Source organism: Exserohilum turcica (assembly GCF_000359705.1).
Source record: "Exserohilum turcica Et28A unplaced genomic scaffold SETTUscaffold_3, whole genome shotgun sequence".
NCBI classification, from domain to species: Eukaryota; Fungi; Ascomycota; class Dothideomycetes; order Pleosporales; family Pleosporaceae; genus Exserohilum; species Exserohilum turcicum.
The window spans coordinates 1,086,943-1,103,058 of record NW_007360136.1 but is presented as its reverse complement, the minus strand read 5'-3'; the positions used below and the strand labels follow the sequence as shown (position 1 = coordinate 1,103,058).

General features: G+C 51.3%; 6 protein-coding genes and 1 non-coding gene across 7 annotated transcripts; 2 read left to right on the top strand and 5 right to left on the bottom strand.

Annotated features, from left to right (window-relative positions):
• Positions 1-193: 193 nt before the first annotated feature.
• On the top strand, positions 194-2,084 carry SETTUDRAFT_163634 (uncharacterized protein). Its single transcript, XM_008029157.1, is given in 4 exon segments — positions 194-214; positions 232-235; positions 284-898; positions 952-2,084. 4 exon segments carry the CDS (start codon positions 212-214, stop codon positions 1,632-1,634), a joined length of 1,305 nt encoding a protein of 434 aa, XP_008027348.1. The 5' UTR covers positions 194-211; the 3' UTR covers positions 1,635-2,084.
• Positions 2,085-2,559: 475 nt separating this feature from the next.
• On the bottom strand, positions 2,560-4,188 carry SETTUDRAFT_163633 (uncharacterized protein). The gene is made up of 3 exons (XM_008029156.1): positions 3,953-4,188; positions 3,289-3,903; positions 2,560-3,223 (listed from the first exon to the last, which is right to left on the bottom strand). Exons 1-3 carry the CDS (start codon positions 4,127-4,129, stop codon positions 2,945-2,947), a joined length of 1,071 nt encoding a protein of 356 aa, XP_008027347.1. The 5' UTR covers positions 4,130-4,188; the 3' UTR covers positions 2,560-2,944.
• A 1,397-nt stretch (positions 4,189-5,585) lies between these two features.
• Positions 5,586-8,265, bottom strand: SETTUDRAFT_89967 (uncharacterized protein; the record flags this gene model as incomplete). Its single annotated transcript, XM_008029155.1, has 6 exons — positions 5,586-6,803; positions 6,855-6,956; positions 7,016-7,060; positions 7,124-7,336; positions 7,405-7,929; positions 8,173-8,265. The coding sequence occupies 6 exons, from the start codon at positions 8,263-8,265 to the stop codon at positions 5,586-5,588; spliced, it is 2,196 nt and encodes a 731-aa protein (XP_008027346.1).
• A 1,275-nt stretch (positions 8,266-9,540) lies between these two features.
• SETTUDRAFT_154435 (uncharacterized protein) lies at positions 9,541-11,451 on the bottom strand (the record flags this gene model as incomplete). Its single annotated transcript, XM_008029154.1, has 3 exons — positions 9,541-10,715; positions 10,779-11,351; positions 11,382-11,451. The coding sequence occupies 3 exons, from the start codon at positions 11,449-11,451 to the stop codon at positions 9,541-9,543; spliced, it is 1,818 nt and encodes a 605-aa protein (XP_008027345.1).
• A 385-nt stretch (positions 11,452-11,836) lies between these two features.
• SETTUDRAFT_91664 (uncharacterized protein) lies at positions 11,837-12,725 on the top strand (the record flags this gene model as incomplete). Its single annotated transcript, XM_008029153.1, has 3 exons — positions 11,837-12,145; positions 12,205-12,268; positions 12,313-12,725. 3 exons carry the CDS (start codon positions 11,837-11,839, stop codon positions 12,723-12,725), a joined length of 786 nt encoding a protein of 261 aa, XP_008027344.1.
• Positions 12,726-13,123: 398 nt separating this feature from the next.
• SETTUDRAFT_t25 lies at positions 13,124-13,211 on the bottom strand. Its single transcript has one exon. It is a non-coding gene; the product is annotated as a tRNA-OTHER (tRNA).
• Positions 13,212-13,625: 414 nt separating this feature from the next.
• On the bottom strand, positions 13,626-15,913 carry SETTUDRAFT_42021 (uncharacterized protein; the record flags this gene model as incomplete). The annotated part of the gene is made up of 3 exons (XM_008028890.1): positions 13,626-15,448; positions 15,497-15,787; positions 15,863-15,913. 3 exons carry the CDS (start codon positions 15,911-15,913, stop codon positions 13,706-13,708), a joined length of 2,085 nt encoding a protein of 694 aa, XP_008027081.1. The 3' UTR covers positions 13,626-13,705.
• Between the last annotated feature and the right edge of the window lie 203 nt (positions 15,914-16,116).

Below are 16,116 nucleotides of genomic sequence, written 5' to 3'. Positions count from 1 at the left end.
CTTGTCTCTTTTGTTCTCTTCTCTTGCAATCCCCCTTCACTGCCCTCCCGCCCACCGCCCGCGACTTTTTTGGCCTGGCCCCCGGCAATGCCCTTGACCATTCTCAATTCCTAGATCCTTGCATTCCTTACCCACCACGCTCGCTCCAGCTTTTCTTGCACGCCGCCTGCCCACCCAGACCCAATGCCCCCCCGCGACGCCAACTGGATAGATGCAAGTTACACCCGCTCTGCCCGCACCCGACGCTGCGGAACCAGCACTGACACGGACATGGTATAGGGCCTTCGAGGAGTAGCCTCCTTTATGGTCGTCTGCGGCCATCTCTGCACCGCATTCGTCCCGTGGCTACACCGGCCAGCCGCCGATCCCAAGACCGCGCCCCATCTGTTCCAGCTGCCCTTCTTCCGCCTTGCCGTCGGAGGCCGCAGCGCCGTCGCTCTCTTCTTCCTCGTCACCGGCTACGTCAACTCCATCGGCCCCATTTCCAAATCCCGCGCTGGCAACTACGATGCCGCCTTCCACGCCATTGCGCGCAGCGCTCTGGCCCGCTCCGGACGACTGATTCTGCCCACCATGATTGCCACCATCATCAGCTGGTTCATGGCCCAGACAAACGCATACCACATGACCAAGCACGTCGATGCGCAGTGGATACGCCAGGGCTGGCACCGACAGGAGCCGTCCCTGTGGATGGCCCTTACTTCGCTTTTCAAAGCCCAAGTCGAGACGTGGACAATCGGCTGGGACGAGTACGACGGCACACAATGGACACTGCATCTGTTTCTCCAGGGCGCTTTTCTCGTATACACAACCATGCTTGCTACAGTCCTCGTCAGGCCCAAGGCGCGTTTTATCATCTACGCAGTCATGTACGCCTACTTCTGGCAAGTAGGCAAGGGTAAGCTAGTTTTGAAACAATGCACCGGGTGTCATAAGTGCTGACTGATTCAGAAATCACCGTGGGTTCCATCGAGGGCTTGAACATTGTCACGGGCATGTTTGTTGCCGAGTTGCATAACCACTACAAGGATTCCGCTACGTCGGTTCTTCCCGCTCCCATTCCTGCCATTATGATTGTCTGTGGCATGTTCATGGCCGGATTTCCCCAGGAAGCATTTGGAAATGCGCGCTGGTCGGACACCATGTCCAAAATCATGCTCAGCCTTACAGCCGAAAAGACGGATATCCGACGTTACTGGGACCACCTTGGAGCCGCCACGGTTTTGCTTGGAATCTTCTTCTCGAGAAACGCACGCAAATTGCTCACCTCGCCCGTCTTCAACTTCCTTGGTCGTGTCAGTTTCCCTGTCTACCTCATCCACAACACATTCATCAAGACTGTCTTGACCTGGATGATCTACCTACCCTCGGCCATGAACCCGCCCGTAAACGAAAAGGGAGAACAACAGGATCTTCAGCGCGGATCCGTTCCCCATATTCTCATTGCCATTGCCGTCTTCTACTACATACTGTACCGCTCAGCATCATTATGGGTCAGGTACATAGATCCGGTTTGCGCAAACATTGTCAACGCAGCAACAAAATGGGCAACCGGCGAGCCCCAACCAAAGGACATCCGGCCAATTCTTGGAAACGGATCAACAGCCGATAAAACGACTGTCCTTCCATCATGAATTGCGCCTGTTTAGCCTCTGCACCCTTGCTGTGGTTTGCCCTTATTCTTACATTTCATGTGTATTCTTGTGCTCTTCTGGTCTGCATACACTGCTTGGCTGACGCCCTCTTGATTCCCTATACCTCCTTCTTCTTTGATAACCGGTCTTGTTTGGGTTTTTTCCTTGTGTCTTTTCTTCTTCATTCTTCAATGATAGCGAAAAATCTCTCTCTTTCTCTCTCAAGTCAATGTTGCAACTACGCACCGGATAAGCGAGTTCAAGACACCCTTTTTTCTATTTCTTTGTCTTCATTTTTTTTCTGCTTCATGGTTGGAAGTTGCAAAAATAACATTGCATATTGGAGCGTTGTCTCAATTTTTGGACGAACGTTATGTATCAGTATGGGGAAGGGGGAGGCTCAGCAGGGTGAGATATATATATATATACCAAGGCTGATGAGGTGGTGGTGGAAGAGGTGGAGGAAAAAAAATACACACAACAGTCATTGAGTAGACGGCTGAGACTACACGAAATAACAAGATGAAGAGAAAAAAAGGTTCAAAATTCACGACTCGGGCTTTGTCTTGTATGTGCACCAATGAGGTTTTTTCATATCGAGATTGACTTTGGGATGATTACCATGATTCTTGTTGTTTTGCAAGATTGGCATGGCAACATCATGACGAAAAAAAAAAGGTATGTACTTGGGACATTTTAGTTTTCTTCAGGCGTAATGTATTATCATTATCTACTGCATACCAACTCATCGCTAAACAGCTAACTAAACCCTAGACTTGCAAAACAGAACAAAGAGAAGAAGAAGAAGAAGAAGAAGAAGAAGAAGAAGAAGAAGAAGAAGAAGAAGAAGAAAAAAACCATCCCAAGCGAGGGTGAGCGATAATACATTAAGCGCCGAAAAAAAGCCGGGTATCAAGAACGCGTAGTTAAGTCCAAAACGAAAAGAAAGAAAAAAAAGTGATGATAAGGTGATGTAACCGCTCAAAACAGAAAGAAGAAAGAGAAAGCCGCGCGTCCAGTCAAGCAGGCCACCATCATGGGCCACGTCATCCATCATCTCTTTCTCTCTCTTTCTGTCTCTCTTTCTGTCTCTCTCCTGCGTCGCGCGTAACTTGAAACCGTTACTGTGTATATATAGATAAAACAGAGGGTGGGTGATTAGGAGCGGGAGGGGAAGGGGGGGGAGGGCTAAATTGAAGTAGTGGAATATCGGAATGTGGAGTTCCAAGTACCCATGTCCTTTGAGAGACGTTGTTTCCAAAGTTGATCAAACTTGATATATCATGGAAAAGTTGGAGTGATTCATTCCTCTACATGTTCTGGATGACATGCGAGTTGATGGCGCTCTGGAAGCCCGCGTCATTGGCACCGTATTCGTGGGCGGCGGAGCTGTGGACGCCCAGGGAGTTGCTCGAGACACCGTGAGAGCTGGGGCCTTCGCCTGCAGCGTCTGCTTGAGCCAGGGCACTCTGCACCGTTTGGTTCTGGGCAGGCAGGAAGATGACTTTGGAGTTTGCGCTCTTGGCCATGGACTGCATGGCTTCGAGATAGCGGATCTGCATGGCGGGGGCAGAAGACAAGATATCGGCCTGAAAGAGAGTGTTAGGTTACAAGTCAGAGGATGAAGGGAAAAGTCATGACGGAAAATACTCACAGCTTGCCTCATCAACTTTGCGGCTTCGACTTCGGCTCGCGCAGCAATCACCTTGGCTTCACCGGTACGCTTGCTCTGGGCAGCCATGGACAGCGAGTCCTGGAGTTCCTGGCTAAAGATGATGTCCTTGACGAGCATGGACTCGACCTCGACACCCCAGCCAAGCGCAGGCTCCTCGATAATCTCACGAATCGACTGGGCAATCTCCTCTCGGCGCTCAATCACGTCCTGCAAGACACGCGCACCAACAACATGACGCAGTGTCGTCTGGGTGCGCTCGACAAGCGCCTGGCGGATGTTGCTGATGCTAAAGGCGGCCTTGTGCGGCGACGTAATGCGGTAGTAAATGACCGACGTCAGCTGCAGCGAGACATTGTCCTTTGTCATGCAGACCTGCTTGGGCACCTCGACAATCTGCACCTTGATGTCGACCTGGGTGAGCTGCTCCGACAGCGGGTTCACATAGACGAGACCGGGATCCACGGCGCGGGCAAAGCGTCCGAACTTGGTGACGAGCCCCACGTTGCCCTGGTTGACGGGCTTGTATGGATTCGGGCAGATGATGCAGCAGGGAATCGCTCCTAGAGTGCCAATGCAGCTGCCAAGCGTGTTGATCTGGGTAAGTTAGCATCTGGGGAACTGTTTGCGCAAATGTCAAACTCACCATACCGCCATACCATCCGTTGGTATCGGCGTCGGCATCGTCAGGCTGGATGACCCGAGCATAGCTGGGCTGGAGGTCCTCTCGTCGCGGTGGCTGGACCTTGATGATGGGCTCTTGGGCATGCGATGCCGCACTGCTGGCGCCATTGACTGGAGCCTTGCCATTGGTGTCGCTCATGGTGGCTGCGGGTGCTTGGTTGTTGCGCAGGAGAGGGTTTGTCGAAGCAATGGACTCAGAGATGGTGGCCGAGTCGTGGATAGAGGACATATTGGCCAGCGATCAGGATACCGTTGGCTTATATGCACCTGGCGACTGTATTCACGCATTCGAGCGGGGAAGCTAGCCTAGCGTGAATCCTCGCTCTTCGTTGCGCTAGCTGGGCCGCCTCTGGGGGGGCTGTGCCACACTACTTCTCTCTTTCCCTCCCACAAGACATGGCATCATGACACCCACCAACAGACATGCGCAGCTCGGTTGTCTCATCTATCCATGGTCTAGCGCCGTAGCTGGCTCCCTCTTGAGCAACCCAACACCTTCAGCTCTGGCACCGCACTGTCCATTCTCCACGGCTCCTCTCGATCACCATCACTCCACCTCTGCCTGTAGCCTGTGCTACATGTCCCGCCTCAGAAATCCCCATACGTCACATCACGACGAGCATTCTTTCAAGGCCACCACCCTAGACGGCTAACTCGGGGCCTAAGCAGCGTGCACCCACCACACGGCTCGTGACGTGGATAGGAAAATAACAAACGTCGCCCTCAAGGCACACTGGGCACATAATACACATGCATCTAATCTATCCCACGTCAACGATTGACTGGCGCACTCACCGCGGACACCAATGGAGATAGCGCGCCTGTTTTCGGCGTTATCACGCGCCGCACGACGTTGGGCCACTGGGCTAACATGCAGCCCTGTTGCTCGAGGGGCCCTGTGGCGAAGGCGGGGCTCGGCTGCCGACTTGGCCACTGAGGGCCAGGGCCCATGTCTCCCCCCCCCCATGATGCCTTGACGCCTGTCTATTCTCTCCATCAACTAAGCGCGCCTCGGAAGCGCTTCTCTGTGCCTCAGGCGCGGATCATCGTTGGTGGAGGCTGTTACACTCGATGGCACAGCGCCAACTCTCTTTCTTTCTTTCAAATCTCTGCAGGCCCATATCGCCTAGAGCACAGTCTTGCGCAGCCACAATCATCAGGTCTCGCATATGGTACTCGGGTCCGCCCACCGGACAGGAACATGCTGGCTTCTCACAGACAACAGTGGCCACGACTGCGCCTTTGTCTTTGCTAATTCGGGTCCGCCATCATACATCCAACTCCGGTCAACCCTATCTTAATTTCCCTCAATCTTAGGGGCGGGCGTATCCAGACACAGCCCGGATTAGGCCTCCATTCAGACAACCATCTCTTTGGCGAGCAGACTGAGCTTTGGCCCAGAGACCCATCCATCGCCAAAATCTAGACTTTTACAACAACATTCAAATCCCTAACCGAGCTAGCTGGACCCCAAGGCTATTTTGTACATGTCCTTTCCCGTCGTCGTGTAGATCCGCATGTGCGTACGGTCGACTGTTGAAGAGCCAAGTTTGGTTCGTTTCGTGATATTTCATATTATTTTCCTGATGATTTGCTCAATCTTTCAAAGGATTTAGGCTTGCGAGACGTGATAATATTGTCTCCATTTCAACCGCCACCCCCCACTGAATAGCAAGGCCATGCATCATCATTTGTATCTTTTTCATATCAAAAGGTATATTGCGTGCTGGACCTAGGGTGTAGTTTGGCATTGCCAAATCCGATAAGAGAAAGCTTTGTGTCTTTCTCCAAGATAAGTCGCGTCCGAGGCTTTCTGGCGCTTCTCCAATGCTTGGTTGGGCAATTAGTGTAGACTCCCAGTGTACAGATGTGGGAACAGAAACGGATGCCACGCCGCTCAAGCGGAAAAGCGAGTAAAGGATGGATGTGGCGAAGAGAGGTATGGGCATCCAAAAGGTATTGATGCGATTGAAAGGGAGCTGACCGATCAAGTCCTGGATAGCTACGGCGTGTAGAAAAGCGTATTTGGCATCGGTGGATCCTCTGATCCAATTTAGTGAATCCTTTAGCTCTACTCCGCTGTTCCTTGTCTTGAAGATGTGTTGACTGATGTGCAGATGGCGACAGGTCTGGTCAAGAAGCTCAATGGAGTTGCAGAGTAGATCCAAACAGACAAAGTGCCACTGGATTGTCAGCTCTAGACGCTCAGTATGGTCCAAAGACCAGGTATTGGTCAAAAGCTGAAATACCCGCACTAAAGCCAGCTTCACTTGAGGTAGCGCCGGGATGTTGACAATGGACTTGGAAGAGTGTGCCTCGCGGTTGTCCCGCACTAGAGCATGCAGACATTCCAACACGGCACGGACGTCCAGTGGCATTGTTAAGCCGTACAAGCACGAACTACTGTCATCTTCATGATGATTAGCAGAGAAGAGCTCGTAGTAGATGTCACAAAAAGTAAATGTGGAATCATGGGGCTGCTGCTCCTCCAACTCATGGCGCCACTCTTGAGCATTCTGTGCCTGAAAAACCTTGGAGCGGGCTGAAAGCCTCAGATTATTTGTTGCATGCAAAACCGCGGCTGTTGGGCGGCCCGAAAGGTAGCTTAGTTGACCGTCGAGGATGTAGTGGCCGATGAGTGCCCGGTGATGAACCTCTGCTGCAGCCCACTTCTCCCAAGCATGCTCATCGCTGGCTTGTTCTGCAGAGCGAGTGGGCTGTTGCGATGGCGAAGGTCTAAATAGGTTGTTCTGGTTTGCCCAGTTGAACCCCAGGCTATGAAATACCTGACTGGTAAGTTTGAGGTCCGTATTCTGCAGGATTCAGTAAAGAGCCGTGTTACACATACTAATCTGAGAGCATACCTCAGACATCATAGCATAACATTGGCCGAGCAGGGCAGTCAGCACCAGCTGAACGCCTCTGTGTGAATCATAAGGGCCTTGATGGCGCAATAGCACCGGCCACTGGGGGTAGCTCAAGTCAGCAAATGAGGCATAGTCCATCAGATTAATAGGGAACAAACCGAGGTAGCTACGGCAGTGTGTGCGAGTCTCCATAATACCTCGCCCTTGTGAGATGAAGTGTGTTAATAACCCTGATCGATAACGATGCGAGAAGTGTATGAACTAACTTTGGAAACTGCGTCGTCTGTGCCCATGTACAACGATCCAAGGGCGATAGCATTGAGTATTAAACTTGGTGAGCAGTCTCGAAAGACAAATGTGGGCCTATGAAGAATCGGAAAGTAGGGGTTAAAATGAGAAAAATATGCTTGAAGACAATTATCGAGGAAGGCTGAGCTTAATCCTGGCAGGGCTTCCACAGCCGAGGTGACGTTCTGTGACTGTTTCACTATTAGCTACTAACCATAACCTGATGGTCTGCATATTTTGTGGTAACAGTAGCACATACAAGGCTTGTGACCATATTACTGAGACTTTGAATTGCCTCTCGTGAGCCGTTGAGGGGCGATAATTGCTCAGCATCCTGGATCTCACCAGCATGCATTGACTCAACATTGCAGGGAAGGTTGAGCTGTGGTGCTGGCTGCTGGCGTGGGTGAGCTGGCGGCATGCTCCCTGGCGGCAGAGCCAGAGAACCCCAGTCAGACGTGACGATGCTTTGCAAGAGGGCTTCCGCATCGGGCCATTCTAGAGCAATGCTGAGATCATCGAGCGCAGAGCCGGTCAAGGCTGGGTCGACAAGCATAGAACCGGCCTCGATGCTTGACCCTGCTTGATAGCTGCTACTCTGGCGCTGGTCAGCAGCGGATGGGAAGTTCGCATAATCTGGTGTGCCGGGAGACAAGGGCCAGGCAATTTGCTGTTGCTGTTGCTGGTGCTGGTGCTGAGGCTCGACGCGAGTATGGGTCCGCTCGTGCCTTGTTACCGAATCAGGCCTGCTGAACTGCCGCCCGCAGATGTGACAGGAAAATGGCTTTGCACCGGTATCTAGAACATGTAACAGAAGCAGAGAATCAGCGCATGCATCATGGTATCCACATGTGATGGGCCTAGGCTAAAGGGACCAGCAGATAAGAGGTGACAGGGGCTGTTGGTGCTTACGGGTTCGTTCATGCCTCTACTTATTTTAGTAACTTATTGTCTATAGCGCGCAGAGTCTTAATATGCATGCATACCGCAAGCTATGGTACAAGCAAATGGTCAGGGCGCTGCTTACCTGCAAATGTTCTGCTTTGGAGTATGCTTTGTTGCAGATTGCACATTTCAGGGCCGACCGCTGGCCATTGGACCGTGTGCCTTGTCTTGCCATGGCCAGCCTCAGCGTTGATAGCACGGCACACGCCAACGGCAGTGACTAGTTGCTAGCAGCTGGTGCAATAATAGAGCCGAAGAATCGTGGGGGGAAGGGACGCAAAACGGGTGCTATGAGCGGAAAAGGTGGGGTTGCGTGGAGAAGGTAGAAGGATTGTGGGGAAGGAAACACGAGTCTTTGTTCGAAATTCAAGATTGATTCAGGAAACCCATGACTAACCACACAACGCCAAATTCGAGTTTTCTGGAAACTGCTTGGAAACCGCCAGATTCGAGGAAACCGGCCACGAGGACTCGATTGCAACTATTTTCAGAGCATGCGGCTAGGGCGCTGTTGTGCTATAGGGTGAAAGAAGAGGCGCTTCGCCCTAATCTCACCACCACGAGAATGTCCTCAAAAGCTTTGACCACTAATGCTAAGATTATTGGTGCTAATAGCAATCAAGCATTTTAATTAATCTTAAAGTTAATAAGATGCTCAACGTCACTAAAAAGATTAAGAAAAAAATGAAAAAGACCTACCTCTAAGGCCACTAGAGAAGAGAACAAGAGACTTATACATAGTCACGTCCTTTACGCTGTTGCAACCGGCAATAATTGTCTCTTATCAAGCTGTAACGAGTTTCCTTTGCGCTCAGTTGGGACCTCCTCGAGATACCAGCTAGTCATCCAGCCTTCACTTAACTATCCGTAACAAACTCATGTTTTCCCCGCCGCAAGCCACGTTTTGCAGTCGTGGAGAAAGATGATCTACTGCGGGGCTACATGATACCCAACCGCACGGATACGTACGGGATGTACCATCGGCAGTTGGCTGTCAACTGAGCTACGCAGACACGGTCCGGTATACACCGCCAAAGCAGGTGATTTCCGGCGATAGCCTACCGGCATTAGAGAGTGAGTTAGCATCGTCAGCCCAAGCACCTACAGGACGCAAATAGTGGACCATTGAGTCTTCGGCAGTAATTAGGCGTGAAGATGCAATTGCTTCATCACTACATTACCTGCAAACTTGCAATCGTGACTGAATATACACGATGCAACCTGATTGATGTTTGATTCATAAACTGCAATAGACTGAAAGAAGCAAAGGTTACCAAGATGCTTACGATAGCAAAATATTCAACATAAGAAGACGGTCGATTCACAGAATTTGACGGATAAATGCTCAAATTCACTTGAGCCTTGATTGAATAGAACGCTAACATCCAAAAAAAACTGCTGCTAAATCACACTACGAACATCCTTCGAATTAATACAGGCTTAGGTCGACTCATTGCAGACCCAAAAACTTTGCAACATTCTGACTGACTTCCTTGGCCTCGCTTTCTGTGCCAAAGGACCCAAAGATGTGCTGATCTGGACGGATCAACAGAGCACGTCCTTCAGACAAACCAGACTGGACCCGCCAATCCAGATCTGTATTTCCCGTCACTACATCAAAGTCCTTGCCAAATTTGAGAGCGTTGAACTTAATGCTGCTGTTGTCGGCGGCGATAGAGGAAATGGCTGCGTCCAATGGACTGTCCTTTGCTGGCAACAAGACCGTCCATGCATCAGGAGCACAAAGATCCAGTGTGCTATATTGTCTCGCTTTGAGCTGATCTTTGGTGAGCTCTTTCACATATGTGAGACTGACTGGCTTCAGCTGTGGCACAGTTGCTGGTAGTGAGCCTCGTAACCAGGCGTGTGGCAGCCTCGCGCCTGGACGGAAGCTGGGTGTGAAGTGCGACGCATGAGCAGGGATCTCTGTATCGCCATAGACATAGCCGATGTGTAGGTTGAGGTTATCGAAATGCTCTCTCTGCTCTTCTACCCCGACCTCCACCTCTTTCATCTTCGCCGGATCGTTGATAGCTTTGAGCAGATTTTGTCGAGCTTCGTTGATATCGGATATGCCTGCCGTTCCCAAGGCTTTGAGCAGGCCAAAGATTGTTTGTCCATTTTTGACACTCTGCCGTGAGTTGACTTCGGCAACGTGTCTGCGCTCATCGCCATACGAATCGAGCACGGCAGTTGCAGCAGCCCCATGGTGGACGTGGGCAATCTTGAAAGCAAGATTATGGACATCCGCAAGGCCCGAGTTGAGTCCAAGGCCGCCTGTCGGTGGAAACGAATGGGCAGCATCACCTGCGAGGAACACGTTCCCTTGTCGGTATGACTTTGCTACTTTTCTGCTGAGGATCCAAGGGCGGTAACTCAGAACCGTGGGCGAGACATCTTTGCCGATTGCTCCCTTAAGCACCTGGCGACAAAGATCCTCACTCCATGACTCGACAGGATACTTGTCAGAATCGAAGTTGGAGATGAGGACGGCGTTTCCGGAGAGATCATACGCAATGATGAAGCCGGATGCCATAGGGTCGAAGAGCCAGTGAAGCATGCCTACACGATCACCTACCACCTCCCGGAGATTGGCACTGAAATGAATAGTCATCATAGTCTCATCTAAGAGCAAAATGTGTTAGCAGTGCCGATGAACGAGATCAACACAATGAGATGGAAGCTTACATGAATCCTCGCCATCGCTCTCAATACCCATAAACTCGCGTACCTTGCTTTTTGCTCCATCGCAGGCTATCACGTACTTGGATCTGACCTTGTACAGCTGACCAGTTGCACGTTCCTCAACCACGGTTGTAATTGAGTCTTTGTTCTCCTCCAAGGATACAAACGATACGCCTTTCCGGATATCGACATTATCCTTGTTTGAGAGTTCCTCAGAAAGGTACTGTTCGAAGCTTGGTTGGGGGATGTTGTGGATCATCTCTGGTGTAAAGTCGAGAACCCCCACGTCCATGCGCTCGTATGGAAGCTGTCCCAGGACCTGACCTGACAGCGTCGTGAGAAAGTTGACCCAGTATGCATCATCTCTCTGCGTGCCCAGACTCCGGATATGATCCATATCGAGACCAAATTGGCGGCATATCTCGAGTGATCTAGGCGACAAAGCATGCGCCTTGGGTGCTCCAAGCCTCTCTGGGTAACGCTCAATGACCAGAGTTTTTACCCCCAGTTGTGATAAGAGGTAGGCTTGCAGCAGGCCACTCGGTCCTCCCCCAATCACTAAGACGGGCACTTCAGCTGCTTTGTCGTGGCCATTGATGTTAACACCATTGGTTTGGCTATCAACAGGGATGAAAGTCTCATTGTCGACATGGCGGTTGAAGATCGATATTCCCATTGTAGCAGTCTGTTGTTTGTTGATGTTCGTCTATCGCGTGTGCTGAGAAAGGAATTGCGGTATGTCGACCTGCTAGGGAGATTTGAGATTACGATAAGAATATAAATCACAAATCTCCGCTTCGACGTTGAGCGGTGAACAACTGATGAATTCAACTGGGCCATCATCTTAGCTCGGTTATTCCACCATTGTGTCTTAACACAAGATGTCATGCGGTGGGGAAGAATAAAAACGGATATGGGGTTGATGGAGCTATCGCGGGGATCCCCACGGTTTCCCCACGGTTTCCCCACACAGCCCGTCCCCTGCCTCAACTTTGCCACACATGCAAATTGAGAGTGCTTCAAAGCCGTCAATCTATCGCTGCCTCCACTCACACGTAAGCATGATCCAAAAAGGGTGCAGACATGCTGAGCTGGAAATCTGGCAATTGAGGCAAGGACTCATCCGGGTTATCGCGAAGAACGAGCCTTCCAAGGTTTTTATTGGCGAGCCTTTATCAAGCACTGCGGACGTGTGTTCGGCCTTGAGGAATAGCCAGGATGTCTGGGCCTACCTTTTCACGGGTTCTTTAGTGCTATCGCCAGGAAAACAGGAGCAGAGCAAAAGATCCAGGTTGACCGAGTATTCTCTCCACTCGCGCCAGAATGAGGTCGGCACTATGAGGTGCATTGGTCCCCACGTAAAATGCTTTGTTGGCCTATCTGTAATTCCATCTTCTTGTACTCCACCTATGATATCCAGTACAAATAGCATGCCCAGGATGTAAAAATACCTTTGCCAGATGCTCTAATTGTCTTCTTGTTGGGCACTTGCCGTCTTCCACGATTAACTTTGACTAATTGCCTTATCGGAAGCCAGCCATCTGCCTCAATGATCCGTTCCCATCGCCAGTTCCACTACCAGAAATACCGCAGTCAAGTGCTTCAGCGGATTGTGAGGCAGATTTTGCTGTGGTTATTGGAGGGGCGTGTCGCAATGTGACGGAGACAGAGGCTGACAACTTTATCCTCGGATATACGGCCTGCAGCGCTGGGTCTTCCAGAGCACTTCAGTTTAGAGACAGCCAGTGGTCTTTTGCTAAAGGGTTCGATGGAGCCTGTCCGATAGGTAAGTCAAATTCAAGGTTCCCTGGATCTTATGAGCGGCGGAATCTATGTGGTTGTCTTGTTTGTAAATTTAAAGGCTCTAGGTCCAGTCAACCTTATCTCAATATCCCTCATTCTCAAGGGGCGACACGTCGAGACAACAGCCCAGAGGTTACGGGGCGGTAATAGTGGAGCAAGTCCGAAAAATGGGGCTATAGCGATTGGTGCTAAATCAGGCCCGTGATACAGGCTTATGACTACTGTGTGGAGTATTATTATTATTATTATTATTGTAGTTTAACGTCCTTTCTCAGCCCAAAGGGCTATATAAGACGTGCAGGCTTAAGGCCTGCAAGTAACTACGTAGGCTAGAATTTAATCTAGGTACAAATTGAGTAGGTACAATGTAGGGGGTTATCTAAATGAAGGTGAGGCTCGTAGCCTAGTAGTTTTTTAGTGAGTAACTCTCTCAGATCTTTCACTTTAAATGAGTCTTCCTCTCAAGTTTTAACGAGTAACTCTCTCAGTCGAATAGGTAGTTTAATGAGTAACTCTCTCATGTGGGTGGACCATAAATATGGTTGTGAGGGGAGAAGGATTCGAACCTTCGATCTTTGCTGACGTGAGACAGCAGAAAATTTTCCAGGCGCTCCACCACTGCGCCATCCCCCCTACTGTGTGGAGTAGCTCGGTGCTAAACAAGCTCGTTGGCGATGGATGCGTCTCTGCAGTCTGAGAGAGCCAAAGAGATGAGTGTCTGGATGGAGACCTAATGCGCAGTGGTACCAATTTAAACGCCGCACATGGCTGTGTAGGGATGTGTTTAAGCGCCCGGAGATCATCACCGCGGGGGGCCTCTTTGTACAGTAGACCTCTAATTTGGCACTGTGCAAGCATGAAATGACCAGAAGATGCTGCAATTGGTAGGATTCAAGGTAAAAAAAAACCGACTTCAAGACAATTACAGGGGCCATCAGCTGTAGACCCATCATATATCCAGACCATGCCTACAGAACATGTCGTGCCCCACTTCCAATTCAAGGCCAACATTCATTTCTAAAGAATGCAAATATAAATCCCAAACGCCCGGATATGATGACACTCAATTTGAAATAGTAATAATATCAGATGCAATAAATCTGAATCTGAGCCTCGCAGCCGCCCATTCACTTCAAGATGCTCGCACCCCTTCGATCCTTCTTAAGCGGCGAGAACGTGAATGCCTCCTCGCTCATCATGTTGAAGCCGCCTGAAATAGGCCGTTGCTGACCCTGCTTGCCCAACACACTCTTACCCAGTGCCCGCGCCGCAAACAAGCCTTTGCTGATGCCAACAGGCTTCAAAGGCGCAGCATCCTCGCCATCCTCGGCGTCAAACAGTGTCTTGCCAGCACTGGCCCCGAGCTTGCGCTTCTTTTTCTTTTCCGCAGCCGGCTCCTCGGCGAAGGTAGCAAACGACATGAGAGACTTGCGAGGCTTGATCTTGGGGGCGCCTTTGCTCTTCTTCGAAGTACCGTCGTCGGCATCTTTGAGCGGAATCGACACTGGGGCGTTTTCAAAGTCTCGCGAAGTATTGTGCGAGATCTCAGAAGCCTCCTCAGTAACCATGTCTAGAGCAGGCGCAGGGTTCTTCTTGCGAGGCTTTGCGTTGGCCTTGCTTGACGCTGACGGGGCCAGCGCTTTGACCTTGGGCCGAGCAGCCTTTGCAGAGGCCTTCTTCGGCGGTGCTGTAGGGGTAGCTTGTTCCTGAACAGCCTCTTCTCCAGCCTCATCTCCTTCCTCTTCCTCAACAATGGGGCTGGCGTGTGTTGTATTGCCGGCCCGGTTGAGGAATGGTGTTAGAGAAAAGGTCGACGTATCACCAACTGCCGAGACTGAAGTGCCGCGCTTGGTCTTCTTTGCAGGGAAGCCGTCTCCTGGCGTACCCAGCATCGTCTCGGGCTCCGCGGTAGCAGCAACCCGTTTCCGGGCATTCTTTGTGGCAGGTTTGGCAGCAGCTGTCGAAGCAACCTTGGCGGGCGGTGCTGTTTGCGCCCTATCCGCTCTTTCGAGCTCGGCCTCCTTCTCCTTGAGTTTCTCCTTGGTTGACCGAAGCTTTTCCCGGAAAGCACTCAGCTTGTCATCGAGAATAGTGTTTCGACCCTGCAGCTCAGCCAGTGTCTTGGTGAACTCCTTCTCTTGCTTTTTACGCTCGCGCTTCTCCTCTTCCAGTTCTTTCCTAACAGCTTCAACCTGAGTGTCCATCGATTGAGAACTCTTCTTGGATGTCTTCTCGGCCTTTTGACGCTCGCGCTTCTCTTGCTCCAGTTCTTCACGCAACTCTTCAATCTCGGCATCCCGCTGACCGGCATTCTTACTAGCCCTTTCCGCTCGCAAACGCGCAGTCTTCTCTTGTTCTAGCTCCTGACGAAGTTCTTCAACCGCAGCATCATGCTCCTCATCGCGCTTGCTGGCTTTGCTGGCTTCCTTCTTTGACAGTTTCTCCACCTTGGCCTGCAGCCGCTCCGTTGTTTGCTGTTGTGACTCCAGATCAGCCTGCACCTTCTCCATTGCCTTCTCCGCCTTTGTAAGCCCAGCCTCTGCCTTCATCCGCTCCTTTTTCTCTGTCGCGAGCTCATTGCGCACTTCTTCCAACTCACTGCGGAGATCCTCGTCCTGCTCCATCTTCTTCCCTTGCTTGGCCAGCGCACGTGCGGCGTTGCGTTTCTCGTTCTCGAGCTCGGCTTGGAGTGTAGTCAGTTGGCGTTGCAGAGCCAGCTTTTCGGTGAGAAGTCCTGCGTTTGATTCAACCTGGGCGCGCAGATGCTCGACTTCAGGGCGCAATGATGAGATCTCGCGAGACAGGGCGAGTTTCTCCGAAAGGATCTTGTCGGAGTCGGAAGTCACGTTTTCCATGGCCTTGAGTTCAGCCTAGCAAAAAGTTAGCGACGCTTTGGCCGATGCGCTTGACGTGCTCACCTTGAGATTGGCGACCTCCCGCGCCTGTGTGCGGATTGTGTTTTGCGCAGCCTCATTCTCAGCGCGCTGCTCGTCCAACTGCGCTAGAGCGTCGTCAAGCGCCGTCTCCAGCTCATCAGCACGGCCCTGCTCTTCTTCGAGTTGCTCGTGGAGATCGGTGTTTTCGTCCTGCAGCAGGCACTGTGCCACTCGCAGCTTTCGGATCTCCTCGTCCTTGGCCACCAGCTCGACCGAATGCTTACTCCTCTCAAGACTGAGTTCCAGGTTTGCGTTTCGCAGCGCATGTTGAAGCTGAACGGGTTAGCCGGGGGGTTCCCCCAAACGCAAGGCACCCACCCGGACAGGACGAGGCCGTCTTGCACTTACATCTTTCATCTCATAACTGGTATCGATATCTGTATCTGTGGGTGCGGCCATGATGAAATATCTGCTTGGTGATGCGAAGGGGTATGCGGGAGGGGTTGCGTCGATGGCGGTGGGGTTGTGTGTTGACGCGACGTGAGTAAACAAACAGAGGGACGGGACGACAAAGTGTGGCTGAGGTACACACAGCAAGCGTGGCGGGCCGCAACAACAGTCAAAGAATACGAAGAAATTCAACTGCACACGCAGCCATAGGC